General features: G+C 45.2%; 1 protein-coding gene across 2 annotated transcripts; it reads left to right on the plus strand.

The window, feature by feature from the left end:
- Positions 1–6230: 6230 nt before the first annotated feature.
- LOC310773545 (mitochondrial basic amino acids transporter-like) lies at positions 6231–27434 on the plus strand. 2 transcript variants are annotated; one of them, XM_083633444.1, is made up of 4 exons: positions 6231–6388; positions 11710–11753; positions 17190–17273; positions 26620–27434. In XM_083633444.1, exons 1-4 carry the CDS (start codon positions 6355–6357, stop codon positions 27385–27387), a joined length of 930 nt encoding a protein of 309 aa, XP_083489570.1. In that variant the 5' UTR covers positions 6231–6354; the 3' UTR covers positions 27388–27434. The 2 variants fall into 2 exon arrangements, with proteins under 2 accessions (XP_083489570.1, XP_083489571.1); XM_083633445.1 differs by lacking the exon at positions 6231–6388 and adding an exon at positions 16845–16889 and having other exon boundaries at positions 11726–11753.
- The last annotated feature ends 87 nt before the right edge of the window (positions 27435–27521 follow it).

Genomic DNA, 27521 nt, shown 5'->3' on the forward strand with positions numbered 1-27521 from the left:
TCACCCTCTGCTGGCTTTGGCTGGAGGGACCTGTGCGCTCTGTCTATCTCCGGGGGTGAGACAAAAGTGCCGCTGTCCACTACTTCCATCAGGAGATCCGAGATAAACTTTGCTGATATTGGCCCAACATTTTCAGACACGCCGACAATGCGGATATTTTGGCGTCTGGAGCGATTCTCCAGGTCATCCACTTTGGCCAAAAGAGAAGAGTTTTCAGATGATAGTTTATTGAGGGATGATTCTAATGTAGTTATCCTGTCGCTGTGGTCAGACAGGCAGGCTTCCACGGAGGCGAGTGCTTGCCCATGTTTGTCTGTGGTGAGGCGGATTGCATCCAGTGAGGCTTGGATTGGAGACAGAGCAGTACTCAGTTCAGTTAAGAAACTTTCCTTGAGCTTCTTGAGTTCGGAGATGAGCAAGGAGGCTGTAACCGGCTCCGCCATATCCCCCCCGCTTGCTCGGGTAGCGTTAGTTAGGCTAGCTGCAGCCAACGAGGGTGTCTCACCACGCAGAAAGTATGCTTTTTGAGGCCCACTGTTCTTCTTTGACTTTTTTGACATAGATTCTAGGTCGGATTTAACACAGGCTCAGCAAGAGCGAGGACACATTGGTATGTAGATGGCGTTTTTTAGACAAATAGTTACATTGTTTGGGAGCAGCTCCTCAGACGCAGCTATCCTTTTCCTACATCTGGGTCCTCACATTCACACACGCGCAGGCACACACATGCATGCACAGTGTGAGAGCTGCCAGCAGCTCACGGTCGCCGACGTTATAATTGGCCTCAGCAGGTAAAAGCTTACACGAGAAAAAGGCACAAGGATGGACCTTATGATCCCCAGGAGAGCGTTGAGAGAGGACAGCCCCAATTCCAGTCTCCGAGGCATCAACCTCAACGATGAACTGCAGTTCTGGGTCAGGTTGGGAGAGCACGGGAGCTGTAGAAAAATGGCGCTTGAGCTCGCGAAAAGCAGTCTCGGCCTGGGGGGTCCACCGAAACGCAGTAGAGGTGGAGGTGAGGGCGGTAAGCGGGGCAGCCACACGGCCGTAGTTGCGGATAAACCGTCGATAGAAATTGGCAAACCCCAGGAACCGTTGAAGCTGTTTCAAGGTGGACGGTTCAGGCCAATCCGCCACAGCCGCGACCTTGGCGGGATCCATGCGTAACTCACCTTCGGCAATCACATACCCGAGAAAGGACACAGTGTGAAATTCACACTTCTCAGCTTTGACGAAGAGGCTGTTCTCCAACAGCCGTTGGAGCACCAGGCGGACATGCTGTTGATGGGCGTCGAAATCCTGTGAGAAGATGAGGATGTCATCCAAGTAGACAAACACGAAGAGGCCGATCATATCCCTCAGAATGTCATTTATGAGAGCCTGGAAGACGGCGGGGGCGTTAGTAAGCCCAAATGGCATAACCAGGTACTCAAAATGGCCAAGGGAAGTGTTGAAGGCCGTCTTCCACTCGTCCCCCTCCCTAATGCGGACAAGGTGGTAGGCATTCCTTAGATCAAGTTTGGAGAATATCTTCGAACCATGAAGGGGTGGGAAGGCGGAGCTAATGAGTGGCAGGGGGTACGTGTTCTTCACCGTGATGTCGTTCAACCCTCGGAAATCAATACATGGTCTGAGGGTCCCATCCTTCTTCCCCACAAAGAAAAACCCAGCGGCCACCGGAGACGACGAGGGCCTAATGATGCCCGCAGCCAAGGAGTCACGGATGTAGGTTCTCATGGACTCCTGCTCAGGACGGGAGAGGTTGTACAGCCGGCTCCGGGGAAAGGCCGCCCCGGCCTTAAGGTCAACAGGGCAATCAAAAGGTCGGTGGGGTGGGAGGGACAGGGTATGCTCCTTCCCGAACACCGGGGCCAAATGGGGCCATGGGGACGGACGACAGGTCCGGAGGGGCCGCAGCCGACACCGGTGCAGGGGAAGCCGGGGTGAGCAAGGCGACCAGGCAATTTGCATGGCAATAGGGGCTCCACGAAACCACCCTGCCCTTGCCAGGGGACCAGTGGAGGAAGGGCTTGTGCAGGTCCAACCAGGGGCGTCCGAGGACCACGGGAGTATTGGGGCAGTCGGTCACGTGGAAGTGAATCGTCTCCCGATGATTCCCAGAAAAGCGAAGGTCAACCGGCATGGTTCTCTCATTAATACGGGCGAAGCGCTGGCCCCCGAGGGTTACGGCCTCAAGGGGGGGGGAAAGTGGAACGGTTCCCATGTCCAGTCGAGCAACAACACCGCGGTCCAAGAAGCACCCCTCCGCCCCTGAGTCGACGAAGGCCGGGAGGGGGAGGGGCTGACCCCGCCACGAGAGGGTGCAATCAAACGACGATACGGGCAGAGAGGCGCAGTCGGTCTGGCTCAGTAGCATCTGCCCTATGGCTACTGAGCCTAATCTTTTGGTGCTGGACGTCCCCTCTGGCAGCGGGGACAGCAGTCGAGTGTATGGTCCGGCGAGGCACAATAACCGCAGAGATTGTCGCGGGTACGGCGTTGTCTCTCCTCAGGGGTGATGCGGTCCCTCCCCAGTCGAGAGGGGGGGGGGGGGGTAGCAACAAAGGCCGCGGTAGCGGAGGGGGCAGGACTAGGTACGACATCTGTGGTGTGGGTGGGCGTCTTCACGAGACACTCTTGCATCGTTTGGCCCGGCCGAGCCTGAACCTGTAGTGCCCTGAACAGCCGCTCCACAGCTCCCAGCCACCCGGGAGTCTCTGGACCTGGAAACTGAGATGGAGCGCTGGCTCGCCACAGGGAGATTTGGTCCGCAATACCGATGGCCAAATCTATCGCCCCGTCCAAGGGAAGTGACCCACCCCGGAGAGCCATCTCCCTCCCAACCTCACTGTTCAACCCATTTTGAAAAGCCGTGACCAGGGCGCTATCATTCCAACCTGACTCTACTGCCAAGCTACGAAACTGGCTGACAAACTCACGGACTGAAAGTCCTCCCTGACAGAGCCTCGTAAGGCGCTGACCGGCCTGCTGGCCTTGCATCGGGAGATCTCCGGAGTTCGCCAGAGCAAGCAGCAAAAGACAAGGCAAGCGGGGAGCCTTGCTCGAAGAGAGCATTGAACAACCTGAGCGGAGGGCCCTCCAACAGGTTGGCCAGGAACACTATCTTCGCCCCTTCAGTGGCATATCGTATAGGCTGAGCGCTAAACATCAACTGGCACTGGGTTAGGAACTGACGGCAAGAATTGGGGTCCCCAGAATACTTAGTGGGTGAGGGAATGTGGGGTTCAGGCATAGGCGCAGCAGGGAGCATGGCCGCCCTGGAAACTCCCGGGACGACAGATGCAGTGGCAGAAGGAATAGGAGGTACGGGGGCAGTAGGGAGTAACCTTCGGAGGTCCTCCACCGCCATGCCTTCGGCCCGCAGAAAACCGGCGAGCCTTCCCTGGAAATCGTCTCCATACTCAGCAGCATCTAGCAGGGGTACGTGCTGAGGCACGACCAGTTGCTGCGAAGCAGGCACAGTGGGGGCAAGAGGTGTGGCTGCACCGGAAACCTCCAGTGTTTGCGTTGGGGCGACTGATCGCCCAGAAGCTGGGGCAGGAGGGGCAGGGGGGGCAGGAGACTGCGGAATGACGCCCTGGGGGCCTAGCCCGTCGAGACGATCTAGCCGGCTAATCAGGAGGGCGTGCCGATCATCGGCTTGGGAAGCCTTGGAAGCTGCCTCCCTCTGGCTGTCAAGCACGTCCTGAAGGATGTCTGCGATGAGCCCTTGCTCCCGTTGTGTCTCCGTGAGTCTCGCACCCAGGCCGGAAAGGCCGTCTGCGGTGCGCGTTTGCAGGGCCTGCCCCGCTGTCAGCGCTGTTAGTACGGTCTCCAAGGTGAGAAGGCCCTTCGTTGATTCGCCTGGTGGGTCACCCGAAGTGGTCGGCGGGGAAACTGGCGTCTCAGGGTCTTCCTCCTTGATTGAAGGAACCTTATCCGCTAATCGCATTTCTGAGTTGTCCATACTGTCACGCTTGGTGTAAGAAGGCATGTGGATCTATTCGCGGATAGTTGATGGTCAAGACAAACTTGGTAACTGAAGTCTCGAGAAGTAGGGAAGTTGTGGAACTTGATAGCTAGGTCTGCAAGGTTCGAAGTTGGGAACGGTTGCAGAGGTTAGTTTCGTTTATGGACAACTACTGAGGACCTGCAGAAACTGACCTTTATAGATCCAGAATATGACATCACCTGTGTTATGACATCACCAGCGAAGCCATCCGAAAGGCATGATTGAGACACTTATGAATCATGACATCATCACCGTCTGCGACATCATTAGTGATCGATGACATCATAGTAGGAATGATGACATCATAGTAAAAATGATGACATCATCTAACATTTAGTTAGATTATAACGAACTAGTTGTCTGGCTTAGCCTTCCCAAATGTTGAGGGTCGTTTTTTAGAATTTAATACATAGAATTGGGAACGTTACATTCAATTTCATTCAGACTGCCTGTCACTTCCGCGGCGGCAGCCATGTTGACGAGTGAAAAGAACTACAAAGACCATGTACCCACTACTTGCCCAGACGAGCCTGAGCCCGCCTACGGCTGCCGCTGATTCGTCGGGCCGGCATGGTTCGACCAATCATCTTAACTGCCTGTGCATGACAAGATGGATACGTCGAGAGAATCTCTTTTGATCTCGCGAGGTTATCCATCTTGCAAGCAAGGTTACCATATTGGCAGGTGGTCAAAAAAGTTAATTTCAAGCCCTGAGAGCAGGTGGTGACATAGGAGTGAGTGAGGAAAGGATCAAATATTGGTGGTTAAGACTGAATAATGACATCACAACTGTTAATTGAAAATGAGTTATTCCTCTAAACCTGGCTTCAAATGCCCGAAATTGTTTGCACTGACGCCGTTCGGCCCTCTGCAAAACCTGGTAGCGAGGACATTTTTTGTGGCCCTCTCTATCATCAAAGTTGCCCATCCATGGGTTACGGCATGACAATATTTGTTCGGCCCCCGGCAACAATCTGGGTTTCTCATGTGGCCCCCCATGAAAAATAGTTGCCCACCCCTGTGTTAGATGATGGTGGCTTAACATGCCAGAATGTTTGTTTTGTTAGTTAATGTGTCTGAAAGATTCCATGAGGGATGGATGATGGATCATGTAAATGATCAAGCTTTTCTCTCTGCCAATTGGTGGAGAGATGTGACCTATTTATATTAGTGCTCTGTCATTTCCTGCTTCATTCTGAAGAAGGTTGTGAGACCGAAATGTCAATAAATCTACTGGGAGATATCTTTAAGCAGTATGCGGACTCTACTTTTTATTCATGTAGCCTAAATGACCAAACATAATAAATGAAATATTCATAATTAGTTAATTTATTTGTGTATTAATTGGTTAATTAATTAATTAATTTATTAATTAATTCACCATTACATTCCATTTAAAATTTAGCTTCATAAATGTAATAATTAATTATTTCATTACCAGCATGACTCATGAAATGTACATTATGCAGACAATAAACCTGCTACAGTACATGGATAAGTGCTACGTGTATTCCCCTATAAATCCCCATATACATATATACATACATAGGTATATATCCCCTAAAAACTATAGTTTTTAGATTCAGTATCTCATTTGTAGAGTCGTGCACAGTGATGACACAGTGGTTGTTGATTTTGATGACGATGAGGAGGAGGAGGAGGCATGCGGGGGTTACTATGAGGAACTTTGAATGCCACACTCTCATGCATGGCAGTAAGTTACTGTAGTTTACATATAACCAATACTCACATTACTCTATCCGGCAGCCAATGAGTGAGAGGGGCGGACAGTACCAGCTGGGGGAGTTGTCTAGTCCCAAGTGATCCGATTGGGCCTCCTCTAAAAGGGCAAACACACGCACCCACACGCACGCACACGCACGCACACAAACGCACACACACACACACACGCACGCACACGCGCGCACACGCACGCACACACACACACACACACACACACACACACACACACACACACACACACACACACACACACACACACACACACACACACACGCACACACTTCATTTTCACTTTGAACTCCTCCTCCTCTGGCTGGCTGGCGGCACAGAAATAGAAAGGTTTGGTGTAAAGAACACAGTGTAGAACCGACTGAGGACACATCAGCAAAATAAAGCGTCTTATTTGTCCGATTGGCGAGTCAGTGCGATTATCATTTAGCGTGAGTCTGGTGTGGGAGGAGTTATCTTGCAGCAAGTTGAGAAGCCCCAAGGAGGACACTGAAAAGAGTTACCAGCTTGGCTCAACACCAAGCCGGCTTTTTGTGTGTGTCAAGTATTTGAGACAGACTCCGAGCCAGAATTTGTCATTTTTTGAGGGAATGGCATTGGACTTCGCTGCGGGGTGCATAGGAGGTAAGTTGATGTTTTGCTAGCCAGATTGCCCCGGCCAGGTTAACCCGAGAGCAGAAACTAGCGACCAAGTAGCATTTAATGCTAATAGCATTAGCCAGTTTGTATTCTTTCATTCGCGAGCAACGCTGCACGCTGCACACACGCCTGCTGCCACGTCTCAGTATTTACCAACAAGTCAGGGCGGGTGAAAGAGTTAGCGGGTAGCCTAACATTAATACACTATTCGTAAATCCTGGATCATTATGATCATAGCCTGGATCATTATTATGATCATAGCCTGGAGGTGTTTGAAGTGAAGATACTGTACATTCCATACCTTGTGCTCATACTGGGAGTGGTGCCTGTTTTGTAGCCTGCTATGGTATGGTAGCCCCACATGAATCGCAGTTGTCAGCACTCTAAATACTGTGATATTATCTTCATATCCTAATGAAGGACGCATGGCAGGTTACCAGGCTATCTGTTTTGTGTTGTGGGTATGACATGAATAGCTACTGTAAAAGTCGGTATTCTCACGAATGAAAGATATTTCAACATTCATTCATTCATTCATCCGTCAACATGCACAAGTTCCAACTGAATCATATTCCTAAACCTAATATTAGACTATAGTTTTGTTTTACAGAGTCAGTATCACCAGGATAAAGCAACTTCCTCAGAACCTGCTTTGTGATACCTCCCACCACACACACACACACACACACACACACACACACACACACACTGTAGTCATCATCACACTTATTGCGTTTGTCATGAATTAGGGTTGCACTGATCCACATTTTGTCAGTTCCGATTAGGGATGTTCATCAGTTATCGAAAATCGATAATTGATCGTTAAGGAATGGAATCGATCATGTGGAATTCTTATTGATTTTGTTATTATTATTATTATTATTATTTTTTTTCGGACTAGGTTTGGGTGGAATTCGTTCCTCGCCCCACTCCATTGCACAGCCGACTAACGTGAGGTGGAGCTTCATATAGTCTCTAGTTTTCTGGCTGGGCACGGGCCTTTGTGCCAACAAAACTGTTTTAAACATGGGGAATTCACACAGGCATGTGCCGGGGACAGCAGAGTGTTGGAGAGGAGACACATTGAAATAAAGAGTTCATTGAGGAGAACACGTTGTCTTTCGTATTTTCTGCCATAGGCATTCATTTTGTAAAAAAAAAAAAAAAAAAAAAAAAAATATTATTATTAATATGATCGATAAATGATCGTTAATTTTCCCCGATTTTCGATTATGGAAATTTTTCAAAATGAACATCCCTACACAGTACACACCTCCACATAGAAGTTCAGCAGCAGTTACTAGCAACATGAGGTGAAGGACAGGACACTTTGGTCACAGGTCAGTCAGTGAGCAGCTGATGACTGTCGGCCTCGTTGTGGCTGCGCTGTTTGTTCTTGCATGATGACGCACTTGATCTTAGATCATCACCAGGTGCACCAGGTTCAGATAGTGTTTCCAACATATCACCACAATGGATGAATATTTAGGATATCTATTGTATAGTACTACTCTACTAGGCATCTCGCACGCTACGCGCACTCCATGCCTAGGTAGATCAGCTGCTGCGTGGCCTCGTCTGCCCTATTGGTGCACACGTGTGTGTGTGTGTGTGTGTGTGTGTTGCTCACTAAATGTTATTGCATCAGTAGTCTCGCTGGCCAGCCTCCTCTCCCTTCCGTCCGAGGAGTCTGGCTGCACGGAAACAGGTAACAGGGATAAAGCCCTCCCCTGCTCTACAGCTGCTCTCCCATTGGAGCGACTGTTTCGGTGGCAGCCGGATGTCCGCTCCCCGCTTATTACAAACTCTGTCATTGGTCTCTGACCATGTCAATCAGAGCGGCTTCCGCTCCCTCCTCCCTGTGTGTCGCTGTAAATAGTGCCCTGCCGCCTCAGTGAAAACAACAACGCTAACTAGCTAGCAAGCTAACGGCAGAAACCCACACGCTATATATAGCTCATTGCTACACACTGAAAACGGCAAGTTGGATTGTTGAAAACTATTTTCCAAGAGCACTGCCGCTAAGCGCCGCCCACCGCAATCCACTATATAATCGCTAGAGGGCACTGTCGCCATTCAAATACCTCCCAAACCCATAGACAGCGATGTTCTCTGTGTGTCTGTTCCCTCTTTGTTGAACTCGTTGTCTGGTCCAGAGGGGAAGTAGGGCAACATTCGCTCATTTCGCTGTCATTACAGTTGCGGGTATTTCTGGAACGATGTTGTGAGTTTGGTTGGTTTCCCCGCGAGGTGTCGCCCGCTTTATTAACTCATTCTCTGCCAAAGACGTACCCGGACGTACTTTTAACAATGGCGTTCTGTGCCAAAGACGTACTCGGACGTACTTTCATGTTTTGGTTGTTTACATTACATCAGACACTTTCCCAGCCTGTGACATTGTTTCAGGTCAAACTGATAAAAGGAACCCGCTAGTTTAGTATTTATGGGTGGAGCCTGTGGTCGAAACAGAGTCCGACCCAGAGTTCTCGGATGGCGACGATGGCGAGGAAGACGCCGGCGTTTTTGTTGTTGCTCCACGACGGAGCGCCAGTGCGATGAAGGCTCCCCTTCACAGCGTTCTGATCCGTCTGACACAGATGAATCGGAGGAGGAGAAATGGGTGCCACTTGGAGAGAGCGATGACGATGGTAAAAAGTAGCCTATTTTTTGTATCGCGTTTGAGATGAAATGAGCACACACACAACATTCGAGTATGTCACGCATTGTTTATAACTTATGCCGCCGGCATGACTCGCTTCACGTTTCCTCTTGAGAGGGAGAGCTCTGTCACACTCAAGGGAGGGGGAATCACATGGATACGTCAAACGTGTCAAACCGCGTCACACACCCGTCCCCAGCAACCAAGGCGAAACATGTGTCACATAAACATTTCAAAGTTTACAGCACTAACGTAGCTATTGTGTGATCTTCTGTGCTAACGTTAGTTATGAGAGGTAACGTGACAGCAGGTAACGTTACAGCACTCGTTATTCCTGTGTGTGTGTGTGTGTGTGTGTGTGTGTGAGAGAGAGAGTGTGTGAGTGTGACCACATAAGGGTTCGTTCCATTTGTTTATGCTTTTATCAAGCTAAGCTAAAAATCCACATGGCAACTGTAAAAGTAAATTATTTATTTGATTTTGTGCACATATTTATCATACTTTGATAAATACTGCGGCCAAGCCTCATCTGTCAAGAAACCCCAGGGGCCAGACTCTCTCTCTCTCTCTCTCTGTAGCCGCTCACTGGGCGGGATGGACCGACACAGCTCCCTCAAATACATTCTCTTATTTTTTATTTTTTATTTATTTATTTGGGAAAACAAATACTGTATAATGTGTCTGATGTGTCACTGAGGCAAAAAATAAAAGGCTCAAAAGAGAGTTCTGCTTGAAACGGTGTCCTTCACTAAAAACCTCTTTTTCTCCTATTTCTGTTCCAAGGAGGGCATTTTTAGTGAAAACAAGCTAACTTCCACTGCTTGTAACTAAACAAGGAAACATGGTAGAGATTCAGTTTTTTACAAGGGGTAAGAAGAGAGTCTCTGCTTTATTGTGAGATATGTTGTGTAATTTTATTCCTAGCACAGAATATTCTGTGGGTCCTGGAAGATCAGGAAATATGCTCAAAATCCTGGCACTGGGAGCACACAGACCGAAATGACCCTGGCAGAGAATGAGTTAACGTTACATTGTTAACTCGGAGGTTCAACTCGGAGACGTGCCACCTGCAGAAGTTCTCAGATGACACTGCCATCGTGGGGTGTGTGAGGGGTGGACAGGAGGAGGAGTACAGGGGCCTGGTGGATAACTTCGTCACATGGTGTCAGTCTAACCAGCTGCAGCTGAACAAATCCAAGACAAAGGAGATGGTGGTGGACTATCGGAGGGCCGGGCCACCCATGCAACCAGTTTCCATCGAGGGGGTTGAGGTGGAGGTGGTCAGGTCCTATACATATCTTGGACTGCAGCTGGATGACAAGTTGGACTGGTCTGAGTGCACGGGCACCCTCTATTTCCTGAGGAGGCTGGGGTCCTTCAACATCTGTAAGAAACTCCTGCAGATTTTCTATGAATCTGTGGTCGCTAGTGTCCTCTTTTATGCTGTGGTGTGCTGGGGAGGCAATGTCAAAGTGAAAGACGCGATGCGGCTGGACAAGCTGATCAGGCGAGCGGGCTCCGTGATCGGTGGAGAGATGGACTCTCTGGTGAAGGTGGCGGAGAGAAGGTCTCTCAACAAACTGCTGTCCATCATGGACAATGACAGTCACCCACTACACACCACCATAGTAGGCCAGAGGAGCTTGTTTAGTGGCAGGCTGCTGTCACTGAGCTGCTCTACAGACAGACTAAAGAAATCATTTGTCCCCAGAGGAGTTCCACTTTTGAACTCTTCCCAGCGGGGGAAGTGAGGTCATGTATGCCTTCACTCTGTTGTCTCTGCTGCGTGTGTTGTTGTTTTTTTAGCCCTGCCTGTTTTGATTTATTATGTTCACTATTAGGCACTCGGTCACTTTAGGTTCTGGCTTTTGCACACGGTCTGTTAGTATCTTTTTTATATATTTTTGACTGTGTTTTTCTAATGTCTACTGTGTGTTTTCATTGACTGTATGTGAGCTGCTGGTACATGAATTTCCTTCGGGATCAATAAAGTATCTACCTACCTACCTACCTACCTACCTACCGACCACCGCGGTCACATGGGCCAGGCGTCCATTACGTGCAACGTTACTGCACTGATTAGTGTAACGTTTAAGTTATCATCTGTAGCTTACAGGCAGCATTATCACCTCTAAACAGTGTATTTTTGATGAGAAATGAATGATTGCGAGTCCAAAACACAGTAAAATCATTGTCAAAACTTTATTTAAAAACTTTATTTGAAAGGACAAAAAAAAGACGGGTAGTCAGTTATTGATTTTTCTAAACGGGTATGATTTACTATCCGGTTACACATGTACACGGTGACATCCCTAGTAGTGCCCTTATGACATCACTTTTGACATCATCACTGATGACATCACATCATTAGCTAATTAGCCTATTAAAAAATCTGGCTCAGCACGGGTGCCCTTTACACACCCTGAACGTTTCAGCCCGATCGCACGTCATAGCTGTGGCCGAACACATAACTTGAAACAGAGCCCACATACTCAATAGATAGATGCTTATGGGTGTATGTCCAAGGCTTGTTCCATCATGGCTACACCACATTAGCTGAACAAATTAATGTAATTGAGATGAGTTCATTAATGCGATTTCTAAACCCTGCTTCTGTCACTTCACACGATTCTAACTTGTTTTTCAGGTGCTGCTGGTGTTTTGGTTGGACACCCTTTTGACACTGTAAAGGTGGGTTTCTGCACCATCATCCTCATCATTATTTACTCATGTTGGACAACGAGATTAGTCCGTGCAGTTACTTAAGTGGGACCACCGGGGTGGCAGCCTGAGTTTGAATGCAGATGACCTATCCACCTTATTTCTAGCTGCCATGATGCCTATGGGTGCTTCTTCCGGTGTAATAGACTGTTTTAACTTGACAAAAAAAACCCCGTCTATGAGGGTTTTACAGCAGAGCCATTCTGCTCTACAGACGTAAGGGTTAATATGTAACTTTTATAGGTTTAGAAAAAAATGTAGACTGTCAAAGTAACCATTTAGATTACTCTTGTGTGCTCAGTTTATCAAATACGATAAATAACGGCTATTTAGAAATCTGATTTTCGTTTTCAGCTTTATTTTATGCATTAAATGTCGTTCGGGTGCTGGGATAATGTAATGCATTATGGGTAGTCGGCTACTGTGGCTAATGCTAGCGGCTAGCGTTAGTTACTTTACATGGCTGTAAAACAGCACTGAATGACCAAATTGATTGAACTTTTAACCATTTCGAGTAACAGTTTCCATACGGACCCCCAGCGTTATTTAGTTGTTTATAACGTGACTATATTTATAACTTTTCTAACATACCCTGGTTTCCGGTTTATAATTCGGATGGGGGGGGGGGGTATTTTATACTGATGAAATTCTGATGATAATAGACTACCTGGAGAATGCCACACCTAAGCCCCTGGAGGTTTTGGTTTTTTTTAGGCAATTCTCCTGCACATTCAATGCTGATTATATATTGTATTTTTTTGTAATTGTTTTTATATGTGTAAATAAACAACAAGTATGAGAACTAAATAGATACATTAACATCTAGAGTAGATAAAGTAACACTGCAGCTTCTTCATAATGTTGCCCATTACCAAGTTAGGAATTTCAATCAATTTGTCACTTATCAGAAGCTAATATATAGAGGCTAATATAGTAGGGGTGTCAAGATTAATCGTTTAATCGATGCATCGCGATGCGGACGTGTGAATCGAATCGAATCGTTGAATCGTTTATGTTTAAATTTCTGTTGACATTCAGATTTTAAAGCACTTTCTAAGTAAAAAAGGGACTTGATATTTATCTGACTGCTTGTATTAATTGATGAAAAAGTAGCCATGTGCAGTAATAATATAGAAAATTGAGGATTTGATACTTGGAGCTGCGACACTTTGAGCACTTTGAGCTCCAGATGCATCGTGGAATTGAATCGTTGACCGATGAATCGTAATCGAATCGTGAGGCCAGTGAAGATTCACAGGCCTATAATGTAGAGGGGCATTGGCTTCAGTTATTAGCCTGTTGCTAGGCAACATGTGCTAGTTATCTGTTCTACATTCTACTCATTCATTCTCCTTGTGACTCATAGCAGAGTTACAGGCAGAGTGTGGTAAGCAGCACTAAGCAGGTTGTGCAAACTCAACTATGTATTCAAGTAGTCTATTGACTCTACTCTACTACTGTTGACTCCATTGCCTAATATCTGTGTCCCAAGTAATTCGATCTGCTTGTTTAAGTTGCACTAGGCAGGATTTTATGTTTAAATGTAAACATATACGATACACCAGTCTTATAAGTCTAAGGGTGTTTTCACACTTGGGCCCCCTTTAAAAGAACTGAACTCGGACCCAAAAGTGGACCAACAGAAAGGGGACTCGGTTCTTTTTGTGTTCACATTGTGAGTTCATTTGAAAGAGGACGCAGTTCTCTTTCTGGTCCACTTCAGCTCTGATGGGTTCACGGCTCTTTCTGTTCACACTATTCACGAGTTTCCTGGTGAGACCGTGGGTCCAGCTGCCGGTTGCCTGTTTCCGCCCAGGACCGTTCATAGCGAAAGAGACTGAAAATAATCATAATAATTGTTGTGACTTTGTTCCTACCTATGTCTTGTAATGGAGCCCCCCAGCACAATAATTTCACACGTGCATAATTGTACAACGGAGTGACAATATCTTGAATCTTGGAAGAGAGAGACCGCTAAAGCTCCGTTCAATGATCAAATAATAAGAGTTCCGGTTTGGACATTTAGCCTTCAAAACAAAAGTGGCCGCTATGCAACCACATACTATTTTTTTGCAATTTTGGCTAAAATAAGTCCATACAGTACCAGTGAATTGACATTCACCTCATTTTGTGAAATATCGCCGCTATGCAACCACACAACGCTACTATTTTAGCCATTTCGGATAAAATAAGCCATACGTTCCCACTCTTTGACAGCGGCGCGCACCTCCTTGCTAGTGAAAAAAATGTAAACAGGAAGTCAACAACCGGCTACCGCTGAGAATCATGGGAAACGTAATCCAGGAAAAAGGTGAATAGGCTACGTAGTTCCACTGGAGCTCAGACCTTTATTGCTTTGGTTAGTTTTCACTTGGAACAAGATGGCTGTTCTTAAGCTGTGTTCACACCGAGATATTTATTTTTCGCTCTGTCTCTTGATTCAACCCTTTGGAATCGCTCTGTCGCTTGATTCAACCCTTTGGAATCGCTCTGTCGCTCTGTTTAAATCGCTCATCAACAGGCACACGAATTGACGGACATGTGGGGGCTATAACGTTACGCAATGTCATGTTTGTCCACTACGAGCCACCGTAGATGTTTACAAGCTAACCGCACGTGCACATCTACAATGGCAAAATCGCTTTTCCGCCTCGTCGCAGCATTTTGTGGGCGTGGAAACCAGCTTCCAGCTTGGAGCTGTAGCCTGTAGAAACGTTTTCAGGTCGAGGTACACAGGAGGGTGGGGGGACGAAATGTGTAGGAAGAGCTGTCATTGGGTAGCTTTAACGAAAGGTCCCGCCCTAGTCCCGCCCCGCGAGCGTGAAGCTGCTCCGAGACAAGCCGCCTCTAGTCTGCGACAGCGAAACGCTGGGCGGTTCCAGCGGCAGGGGGCGCGAGGTTGAAATGGACCAATCAGACGTGGAAATAGAGCAAGACAGCCTATCAAGATGCAGTGTCAAAGAGGCTTTCACAGGAGGCATGCTGCCGAGCGTTTCATGGTGTGCACGAGCCGTAAGCCTATCAGCGTGCTCCTAATGCGAGCTCCATACCGGTAGTACAGACTTCACTTCATGTCAGCTGTCAGTCTCATAAGCACATGAGCACACTAAGCTGCTGGTAGCATCTCTCATAAGTGCTCACTTCAGGGCCATAACCTGTTCACACTGGAGTCTGATATGGGCCACGTTTAAAAAGTCTGTGTGAACAGCCACACAAAAAATCAGATGTGAGCAACAAATCAGATTCAAGCACTAAGGTTTGCTGTGTGAACGTAGCCTAAGAGGTCTGAGTTCTGTTGGAGTGTTCACATATGCACAAAAAATGCCGACTAAGAGGTCTGAGTTCACTTGGAGGGCTGAAAGGGACCAAGTGTGAACACACCCTAAATCATGAAGTGCCACAGCAACAGTCCCCATCCCTACTAATTGAACCACCATAGATTCACTCTATTTGCCCATTATATTGTCGAGTATGGTAACTAGGGCTGTGGCGATTCACTTATCTCCCGATTCGATACTATCACGATTCTTGGGTGCCGATTCGATTTATATTGCGATTCTTAAGTATTGCGATTCTACGATTATTGCGATTCGATATTACGATTTATTGCGATTTTTGTTTCTTTTTTTCTTTTCTTTTTTCAGTTTGTTTGCTTTTTTACACTAGATTAGAACATGGGAAAAGTTGAATCATACACTAGAGACTGTATATTATATATCATGAGTAGGGCTGGGCGATATAGTTAAAAACAGGGGCGGACTGGGATCATAATTCAGGCCGGGCATTAGATACCAAGCAGGCCAGGCCGATATGGGCCAACGCGCGTGAAATTTGGGCCGTTTGAAGCCAGATTTGGGCCGTTTGAAGTCCAATTTTACAATGAGATGCACCCACTTTAACCCTGAAGTGTAATTATTACTTCAGACTAACTAATAAAGTAATAAAACCACTAGTAAACCAGTAGGCGGCGCCTGGCCTGCTGTTCAGTGAGTGGCCTGACTGCAAGCACAAAATTTTTTTTTTTTTTTTTTTTTTTTTTTTTTGCGATTATCGATTTTGGAATAAAAGATCGATCCAAAAAATCGTGACATTAAAAATCGCGGTACTTAGGTGAATCGATTTTTTCCCCCACCCCTAATGGTAACTGGTGGGACAACTTCTCTGCATGCTAAAAGTAACGTGCAATGCATCTGGGGTCCTGGACTAACTTCTTTCTCTCCGTCTTAAAAAACCCCCAAAAAACTTCTAAGCTAAACTTGTACCACTATTCCGTCAGAAGTTGTAGTTGTCATAGACTGTGTTGCATAGTTGATTGCTCTATTGCTGACAAAAATGTGTTATTGTAAGTCGCTTTGGATAAAAGCGTCTGCCAAATGACGTAATGTAAATGTAATGTAACGTGACAAACTGAAACTTTTAACAGCGGAATTCATTCAGATTTTCTTCACCAAATTCACCCTCGCCTCACCAGCCACTAGGAACTGAGAAAATTAAGTTTGAGGAGTGTGCAGTGCATCACATTTAATGCATTATGGAAAATTGAAGACCTCAGAATTTAAACGATTCGTACTTCGCCATCGCCCCCTTGCTGCCATTCACGACCATTGCCATTGCCTCGTGCAGCTTCAAGTTATCTTGTACCTTGTAGATCACGGTAAAGGAGTCAATCACAAGCGACGTTCTTGGAATATTACTTAACCTTGCAGTTAGTTAGTACACACCTTCAATATTTTGCATCACTTGTGCTCTCATAAATCATTCACTTGATTTGTTTGAATAGGCCAGACCCGTTTTAAATATTGTTGTGTACGTTTGTTTAAAATGGCAGCATTCGCTTTGGAGCAATTTCAGTTGAAGCTCTTTTCTACTTTGCTTTCAATGTCATTTGTCCCTGAGCTGGTGTGTGTTGGGGGCTGGGGGAGGGTGTGTGTGTGTGTGTGTGTGTGTGTGTGTGTGTGTGTGTGTGTGTGTGTGTGTGTGTGACTGTGTGTGTGTGTGTGTGTGTGTGTGTGTGTTGAGGGGGAGGCTGTCTTTAACAGCAACAGTGTCACTTTGTTGTAGATGGGAGAGAGAAATATACAACCTCTCCACGGATATGTGACCTAAGTAAGTACGGTCCAGGTCTTCTTTCTCTTCACCCAATGTCCTGTCTTAAGTTCTAGAAATACAAACCACTGAAGACCATCTGTCTTGTTGTTACCACTTAATTTGTTCTTCCTTCTGTGTTGCACCCCTAACACGCTTTCTCCTCAAAGAGCCCATTTCAAAGTTTCAAAGTTCTGATGCTTGTTTTTGCTTTTGACCTGTATTACAGTATGTGGTTTGTAGGTAGTTGTGGTCCTCTTTGGTGTTGTAGGAATGTGTATTACTCTTGTAGAGGACTGACGTGAAAACTTTAACCCTCAGGTGAGACTTCAAGTTCAGAATGTGGACAAACCTCTGTACCGTGGGACATTCCACTGCTTCCAGTCCATCGTACGCCAGGAGTCGGTAAGCAAATTACGCCTTGAGGCCTGGGCCTCTGTGTTTCTCCTGTGTAGAGTGCCGCAGGGATGATGTCTTTATGTAGTCGGAAGGCGGAAGTCCCGGGCTTCCTGGATCTTACGGGGAAATGTCAATGGGGTTTTAGAAGGTGGATTTCACTTGAAAGTGTAAAATAAGGTCTGTGGTTAACAAAAGCTTCTGGGAGTGGTAATTTGGGTTCAGCAGGATAATCTTCACAAACGTGAATCACTTAGATGACTTAAAAAAAGGGAAACGCTTCAAAAGGCATAAAAGTGATCCACGTTCATGAAGGTTGTCCTGCTGAACCCAAAGTGCACCACTCCCATCAACTTGTGTTCAGCGCCACACACCTTATTTTATACATTTAAGTGAAATCTGAAACCACATTCACTTTTCCCTGTAAGATCCAGGAAGTCCGGGACTTCAGCCTTCCAACTACAAAAGTACATCATCCCTGCGGTGCTCTGACTGTTCAAGCTGTGCTGGTCTGAATATGCAAAGGACAATTTATTTGCTCACCATTAAAAAATAAACAAGGCCAGGTCGAAACCTGGCATAGCCCCGGTGCATGGTATCGTCACGCATTTTTTTCAAAGGTGGGTTGTATCATTTTAGATAGTTATTGTCATGCTAATGCCTGTGCAAGTGGTGATTTTTCTGATCAGTTTGTTTTTAAGTACTTATTTGACATATAAAAAGGGATGATTGACAGCTGTGGCAGCCAGTCTCAAGCCGTCATCTACAGGCTACAGGCTCTTCACCTTATAGATCTGTTTTAGATAGAGAAGACACTGCTTGGTAAAACAAAAGGAAGACACTGCTTGATCTGTCTACCAGACTGTATATCGATGGACCGCAATAAAAAGGACATTGTTTTGAGAAAGCTGCGCGAAGTTGGTTGGGGACTTAAGTAAGTTCAGAAAATAATGTGTTTTATTAGTTACTCCAGCTACGTTATCGTTTATTTTAATACACAATGGTTTTAATGGAAGCAGACTAGCATTAACCGCTTGTCTGTTTTGCCGGTTTTTGTCGGCTTCATATTACTCTAACCTAACAACCGATAACGATAGCTGGAATAACACAATAATAGACACATATTTTCAGAACTTACCAGGTTTTCCAACTACCTGCATATGCCAGGAAATGTGTTTTATAATGTTAACTCCCGGGTCTAACCATAACATGGGGCCTACACAAGTGTACACAACAACCAGCCAATAGCTAATCGCTAACGCGTTAGCGTTAGCTTACAGACACTGGAGGTTTTATTTTTGGTATTAAAGCAATAAACGTTTTTATATAGATATCTCAGGGAAGTGCTTTGACTGTGGGGATGTTCGTTCAATCTTCACAAGCTCCTCTCTTAGCTGTTGTAAGGAGAGAAGAGACCAGGCAGGCTGGCTAACATTGTGTAAAACAGAAGGAACACACTGCTTTATCTGTCTACCAGACTGTATATCGATGGACCGCGTTAGCTAGCTAATTAGCCATGTTAGCTGCCTCAGTAGGTAACGTTAGCCTATAGAGTATTTATCTGACGTTTATGTTAGCTACTCCTCAAACCTGCGGGTGGAAATGGTTTATGCGATGCGATGTATGTTGAAGCAAGACAACGTTTTAATGTACCTTGAATTTGACAAATTACGACGGGTCGTGCTCACGCAGATCTAAGCCCTGGCCATCCTAGGCTCAACGCGAGACTCATCAGTCATTCGGATGAGTCTTGCGTTGAGGCTATGGCCATCTGTATTTTTACAAACGCCGAAATATTCCCATACAGCCGATGTTTTTAGATGGGGGAAAGTTCAGGGGGGTCCTTGCGTTCTCCTGCTTTATCACACACATGATTGTAAACACACAGGGACAGCTCCTCACAGCTCCTCTCTACTGTGCGTCTGGCATGCAGCAAGGGGGAGGGGCCGCGTAAGCTGCATTCTGCAAAGCGACCTGGGCACGTTGTTTTGGGGAAACAGCTGATACCGTGAGGAAGGTATGACGGCAAATCTTAGTGGGGCAGCCGTGCCCTCTAGTGGCCGGCCGCCATTTAGTCGCCTAAAACGGTGCATAATTTGTCTTGGCGACATGCGGGAACATAAGGCCCCTGGTGCATTACCAGCACCGGGGCCAAAAATAAAAATTTAGTGCAGAAGACTCGGACCTATATATACATATATATATATATATGTACTGTCAATGATATACAGTATACAGTATATATATATATATATATTAGGGGTGTCAAAAATAATCGATTATAAGATGCATCGCGATGCAGACCTGCACGATTCTGCATCGATTCACAAATGTCAAAAATCGATTATATATTTTTATTATTATTATTTTTTTTTTTATATAATCAAATAAAATATAATGGAAGTACATGCAGTTGTTTATTTTAATTATGGATCATAATACAATGCAATTCTAAATGCACTTTTATTTTAACACGTTCACTGCCGTGGACGAGATATCTCGTCAAGCAGAAACCAACGGTTGACTGCCAATGACGAGATATCTCGTCCAAATTTTTTTTTTTTTTTTTGACGGTGGGACGTCGATCAACCCCTTTTACATCTCCTATTAAAATATGGGAGGTATTGAATGTGTATAATCTATTTTACCGACCCACTAAGTGGCGACAGTGCTCTCCAGACGAGAGAAAGCCAAGCAAAAACAGCCGCGTGAGGAAGCCATTCTCATGAAAATGTATTGGCGAAAACGCTTTCGCTTTCGCGCAGGGAGCTGGCGGTGGGGGATTGCAAATTTGCGTAATAGATTATGGGTGCAACACACTTTGAAACACGCAGCATAAATAAGACCAGAATCGCAAAAGCTTCATCAAAGCTCTCAACCGAAACCCCAAGAAACGAGCGAGCCCATCCAGACTCGCCCAAAGAGCGGCCGCCAGCACACAGGCAGCAGCAGCAGCAGCAGCAGAAACTCGCTTGTGACACGCCCGCTGCAGAGCCAGGGAGGCAGGAGGAGAACACACACGGAGGGAGGAGTTTGAAGGAGAGGGGGGTTTCCTGCTGTTATGGAGGAAATTACTGTTCAAAACTATTGTTTAGATGTCTGACGTCTTACTGATCCCAAAAATCAATGGTTAAAGTGACTGTTCTATCGAATTTCACAAAAAGCCATTTATCTCAGCTTAAATTTTCAGACGCTGAAACCATGCTGTATTCAAGTGCTAATGCCTACATAACTACTAACTCTACAAACTAACTCTTTTAGACAGAGAAAGCACACATTCTATTAGTTCTTTTGAGATATTTTGTGTTCACAAAATCTTAGCAGAAAATAATCCTCAGCTCTTGAAAGATGAGCCAGAATCCTCAAAAAAAAAACTTGGCAGAAGCTACCTACAGTAAAAAAAAAACGGCTGGCAGTGAATGTGTTAAAAGTAGCCACACAGTGAGAAAAAAGAAAGTGAGAAAAAAAATCATGTATTCGGGAAAAAAAGTGATGCATCGATTTAAGATGCATTGATTTAAGATGCATCGATAATCGTTATTGAATCGAATCGTAGCCCTCTGAATCGTAATCGAATCGAATCGTGAGGCCAGTGAAGATTCACAGCCCTAATATATATACCGTAAATTCCGGACTATAAGGCGCACCGGTGTATAAGCCGCACCTTCAGAGTTGACTATTTTTTTCTTATATAAGCCGCACCGGACTATAAGCCGCGGGTGTTTTAATGGTATTTTTTGTTTTTTTTTACAGTGCACACAGTGTCCGCGGTGTGGTGAAAAGAGGGCAAGAGAGGAAATTAAAACAGAAGTGGATTTATAGTTAGAAAGAGTGCTAAAGAAGAGAGAATTCCGTTTTTTATTTTTTTTATTTTAGTTACTCACAGTACTATTGACCAGTCCAACTCAAAAGATATTCGGCAGTTTCACTTTGAGCTCTTGTTCCGCCGCTGTCCATCAATGGTTATGACGAGTCTCGCTGGGTACAGTACGCCAAAGCGATATCCATTGACTTTAACCTTTTCGATTATGCTGTTGTATGTTGCGCGTTTCTGTTGCACCAACGCGGAGAGGTCCTGCCGGACGAAAAAGCGCGTACCCTCCCAGGTGAGGGGCTTCTTCCCCGCAGCCTGGAGGATGAGTTGACGGTCGGGCCAGCGGAGTAGGCAGATGAAGATGGCCCTCGGTGGCAGGCCGGGGTCTGGACGTGGCCGAGGCGCCCGGTGTGCCCTGTCCACCTCTGGTGGTTTCTCGCCTTCCTTCAGGTCCAGGATGTAACACAGGATTTTGCCACGAAAGCGTCCATGTCACCAATCTCAGCTCCCTCTTTTACATTGATCAGGCGAATGTTATTTCTTTTACTCCTGCTGATTAAGTCATCAACCTGCGTGTGCAGGGTTTCGATTTGTCTTTGCATTTTATCCACTTTCGGACTCACTGTGTTGTTTTTGTCCTCCAGTGCGCTGATGCGCTTTTCCGCATTAGAAACTCTGTTCGCTTATTTTCTTTAGTGAGTGAGTGGATGGACTTCTGCACGTTTTCAAACTTGTTTTCAAGCTGCTCAAACCTCTGAGCGATGTCGGACTTAATCGATAGTGTTTCACGGAGTAAAAGTTTAGCCCAAGCCGTGTATCTCCAGCCTCCAGCAGGTGAGTCATTTCCTCATTCATGGCGGTGATTGCTTCGTCTTTTTCTTTCTGCTTACCTGTGTTGTGTTATGTTATGTTATGTTATGTTGTTAAAAGAGGGCAAGAGAGGAAATTAAAACAGAAGTGGATTTATAGTTAGAAAGAGTGCTAAAAAAGAGAGATTTTTTTTTTTTTTTTTTGGAAAAAATCCATAGATAAGCCGCACCGTTATATAAGCCGCAGGGGCCAAAAAAGGCCAAAAAACTGGAAAAAAGCCGCGGCTTATAGTCCGGAATTTACGGTATATATATATATATATATCACGTAGCTGGTATGGTATGTCCAAGTGAAACTCGTTATAAGGATTTTACGAAATGTGGAGAAATGAGTGGGGAATTCACTTCCTGAGGTCCCATGTAGACCCGAGAGGGGGCGGGACTTCACCACTGTATATCTGAGCCATGAAGTAAGCAGCATATACCATGTAGTCTTTTTTTCCCACCACGTGTGTCTTAGCCTGAACCTTGAGCAGAATGGGCTGTGCTGTGCACTAATGAAAGTGTCCAGTTACAGTCCAGCCTTTTAACACGGGCGTCAGCCTAAGATCAGCCAGCCTGTTCCTGACATTACATATCAGCTAGCCAGGGTCACCCAGTGCCTTTTTCCTGCGTGGGCTAAATTAAGCTTTGGACATTTTGCCATTGGAACCGAGTGAAGCCTGGTCTCTGGTCTCTGGTCTCTGGGAGTACAATGTTGAAGTGTCGAGTGATTTCTGTGTGACTGAGGCTAGACAGTCAATATCTCTGCATGCTTGACTTGAGTTTGAACATTCCACTGCTGCCTCTGATAGTTTCAAGGCCATAGGAACTCATTTGACGTCATTCCACCTTTGGGATCAATGTGATATATCATTCCATTCATCCTTTTCACATCTGCTCACTTACTGTCTGCTATACTTCTCTTGTTACTGTGAGATCAATGTGATATTAGGGCTGGGTTAAAAAAATCGATATATCGATATTGAATCGATATTCATGTGAAGGAACAAGTATCGATACATAAATCCCAGTATCGATCTTTTAAAATGCATTTTACAATTTTCTTTTTTTTTAAATAAACATAGGCTATAATATTATAGGCTCTGTGTGGTAGTTAAAACATAGTTTCAAGTTCACGTTTATTTATGTTTGTAATTGAAACAAAAACATAAATACTGTAGGCTACATGTGCATTGTGCATGCACCATGAGCCAGATGTACAGACCTCAAATCTGTTTGCACTATACTGTTTGTGAACTGGAAATGTTCATGAGCTGTATTTAATTTAATTTAATTTAATTTACAAAGCATTTATACTTTATGAAACACTGTTTACAACATGCTGCTGCTCAATGATTCTGTTGTATAGTGGAAATCTAAATTTGTTTGGCTTCTCACAGAAGACTGTAAAGAAAGAGACAGAAGACTGTAAAGAAAGAGAAGATGTTGAATGATTATGTTGGTCATGTTTAAATAAAAAAGAATTACATGATGTAACTGCTTGCTTTATGGTCAATTCTTAATGTAAATATTAATATTCTTTAATAATGCACCAGGTCAGAGGGTTCCTTGTAAAATTTACAGCATTAGTTATTTGAGAATCTCTTCTATTATCAAAGCAAAACTGGTATTGTAACTAAAATATTGATATCGAATTAGGGCTGGGCGATATGGCCTCTAAAGAATATCGCGATATTTTTCGGCTATATCGCAATACAAGATATATATCTCGATATTTTTGAAATCTCTCATAAATGCTCGATTTAACCCTTCAGGGTTCATACACATTTTGACCAATGGATTTCCATGACTTTTCCATGACTTTAAACCAAATTTCCATGACCAAACATTTTGTAAAGTCTCGTGTATAGACGGTTTTCACCAGAGCGCAAGCCCACAGCACTTCCTTTTTCTCAACATTCGGCAAACTGCAGAAATATTCACTCGACGACATTGTTACTTTTGTTTTCGCCGCTCAGCTGTATAGACGGTTTTCACGGAATGGTCAGTCCTGCACTTGAATGTTTTTTTTCTTTTATGTCTATAGCAAACACTGCAACAGGAAGTGAGCGGGGGTTAAATTTAGAATGTTTTTGTTGTCAAGTTAAAACCGTCTATACATGAAAAAGTCAGTGAGTAAAAATATTCTATGTAATGTAACTACTAACAGATTACAATAATTGAAAAAACTAACATGGTCATTTAGTACTAAAACACATTACTAGCCACTGACGACAACAAAGATCTTAGTAGAGCTGGGCAATATGGACCAAAAATCATATCTCAGTATTTTTAGGCTGAATGGCGAAATATGATATATCTTTCTCTTTTTTTATATATATATTTTATTTAGCAATTAATTTTTTTTTGAAATATGATATATCTTGGTATTTTCTACAAAGTGAGATAGATTTTCAATTGTAAATTGGGCTGGGCGATATGGACTCTTACAAAATATATTTACACAATGTGATTTTTGATAAAAAAAAAAATCATCAGTGAATAATGATATAATGAATAACGTTAAGTGGGTAAAGGCAAATAATAGAACAGCTAGAACAGTCTGTCTGGTAAGCTCAGAAAATGACTTCACTTTACTGCAGCCTTTAAAACCAGGAAAAGACGAGTATGCAGTATCACGATATTACCATAACAAAATCTAAAACAAGATCTAGGTCTCATCTAGTCACAATATTGGCCAGACCTAACCTTGAGTGCCACGCAGAAACGCTGAGACACAATTTGCAGAGAAACATTATTAAAGTTGATTATCAATCTGCTTCTTTAAATGGTGTGGTGACGATAAATTACTTCGTTTTGAGACGCGCGCGCACACACATGCACCTCGCTGTGTTGACTTGACTGACTGGGGTTGAATTTATTATGGAGCCGACGGGTTTGGTGCATGTTTTGCAGATAACCGTTGTTTGTTCAACATCGTCCTTGCGATACCCAAACTAGGACTGCACGATAAATCGATTTTGAATCGTAATCAAATTAATTAGTTAGGACGATGTTAAAAACATGTGTCAAGTTAGCAGCAAGCAACAGCCAGGAACTTAAGCATAGCAGCGGCAAGCTAAAACAGGAAGTTGGGTTGTTCTGCCTTCAGAGTAAAGGCGTAAATTGTCACTTATGGAAAAAAAGAGAGCTCTGCAGGGCAACAAATGTTTAGAGAAGTATAACAGTATAAAAAATTGAAATCGAAAATCGAGTTTTGAGAGAAAAAATCGTCAGAACAGCCCTAACCCAAACCACTGCTAGATGATGGACCTAGTGCTGTTTCTTTTTGCAACAAATTTGTCCGCCTCCGGCTCCATTTTCCATACCCATTCTCTACTAGTGGCGCTCAGGTTCTTGCTCTCGTCCTCCACGCTGCCTTGACAGGGGCGAGTCATGCCTTCGCCTAGCCTTCACCATCATGGGAAAAAAAATATCGCTTGTGTGTCTGACGCGGTTTGACGTATGCATGTGATTCCCCCTCGCTTCCTGTTTGTTGAGTGGAGAGGGAGAGCTGACAAGAGGAAACGTGAAGCGAGTCATGCCGGCGGCTTAAGTTATGAACAATGCATGACAATTATACTCGAATGTTCACGATATAGTCATTTACTACATCTCACGTGGCACAAGCCGCGATACATCGAGTATATTCGATATATCGCCCAGCCCTATATCGAATCGTATCGTATCGGAAATCGTATCGACTTGGGACCTTGTGTATCGGAATCGTATCGTATCGGGAAGTCAGTGGCGATACCCAGCCCTATGTGATATACCATTCCATTCATACTTTTAGTTTTCACATCTTCTCACTTTCTGTCTGCTATACTTCTCTTGTTACTGTGATTGTTTGGTGTCACCTTTTTTTTGTCTCCTGCCGTTTTCGTTACATAGAAGTGTGCCATCATTTTTGTAGTTTTTTTTTTTTAAATACAATTTTTGAGATATTTAAGTTTTACGTTAAGCACACAAACCTAATTTATTATTCTTACTGCCTGTCTCTCATTTTACCCCCCATCCTCTTTTTCTGTGCCAGTTGATTGGGGTACTCAAGTATCAATTTACATACTACGCAAAGTATGTGTTTGTATTTTGCGCGTGTGTGAGAACATGCCCTCACCCATCCTGCTAAAGCACACATGGGCAAAATACGGCGCGCGATGGAATTGCATTTTTTTTTTTTACAGTGCACCTGAAAGCAACATGCAAGATACCCGCTGAATAAGTGTCCAAATGTTCATGTCATTCTGACCAGTACTCCACTTCTGTTATAACATTTCAGTCTGGAATATGGAATAGGCTATCTTTCAGTAATCTTTATTATGACTAAAAGGCTAAAAGTAATCTCATGTGTAAGAAATGACTGTTCTACAGTCATTTCTTGTGGCCCTGGGGCCGGGGGCAAAATGCGGCCCCAGGGCCAGACTCAAAGAAAAACAAAACAAAACAAAAACTCAATAAAAGCCAGAATTATGTTAGTAAATCTCATCTGCTACAGCCATTGGGTTACCAATCACAACGGGAGAGAGGGATAAAAATAGGGAGACTCCCGCGAAAAAATCAGTGTTGGCAGGTATAATCTCCAATGTGTAGCCCTTCGCTTACTTGATGTAAGTCAGTATGGCCCTCAGGAAAAAAAAATGTGCCCACCCCTGTGCTAAAGCATGTTGTTGTCTTTGTGTTTCCTTAGATGTCTGGTCTGTACAAAGGCATCGGCTCTCCGATGATGGGGCTGACCTTCATCAACGCCATAGTGTTTGGCGTCCAGGGCAACGCCATGCGCAAGCTGGGCCGCGACACGCCGCTCAACCAGTTCCTCGCCGGGGCCTCCGCCGGAACCATCCAGTGCGTCATCTGCTGCCCCATGGAGCTGGCCAAGACGCGCATGCAGCTGCAAGGAACCGGGGAGAAGAAGTCCAAGAGGAAGCTGTACAAGAACTCCCTGGACTGTCTGGTGAGAATCTACAGGAAGGAGGGCATCCGAGGTATCAACCGCGGCATGGTGACCACGCTGCTCCGCGAGACGCCAGGTTTCGGCGTGTACTTCCTGGCTTATGACACTCTGACGCGCTCGCTGGGCTGCGAGCCGGAGGACCCGTACATGATCCCCAAGCTGCTGTTTGCCGGCGGGATGTCCGGTATCGCTTCCTGGCTCTCCACCTATCCCGTGGACGTAATCAAGTCCCGCCTGCAGGCGGATGGGGTGGGCGGCGTCAATCGGTACAGCGGCATCATGGACTGTGTCAGGCAGAGCTTAAAGAAGGAAGGCTGGAGGGTGTTCACGCGCGGGCTGACGTCCACTTTGCTCCGCGCCTTCCCGGTGAACGCCACAACGTTTGCCACGGTGACGCTGTTCTTACTGTACATGCGGGAGGGGGAAGGGGGCGTGCAGGAGTGCGAGCCGCAGTCTGTCCCGCTCCAGCCTCTGCAGCCACAGGCACAGCCAAGCAGCATGTAACCTGCTTCAGGATCCCGTGTTAGCGGTGGTGGATCCCTCCGTGTGGCAGTGAGCGGTAATGCAGCCATCAGCAGATCGCTTTTGCCTCGAAATGGCTTTGGCGGTTGTGAGGAAGTATGGAGGGAAGTTGCAGC

Source organism: Poromitra crassiceps (genome assembly GCF_964638095.1).
Source record: "Poromitra crassiceps genome assembly, chromosome: 3".
NCBI classification, from domain to species: Eukaryota; Metazoa; Chordata; class Actinopteri; order Beryciformes; family Melamphaidae; genus Poromitra; species Poromitra crassiceps.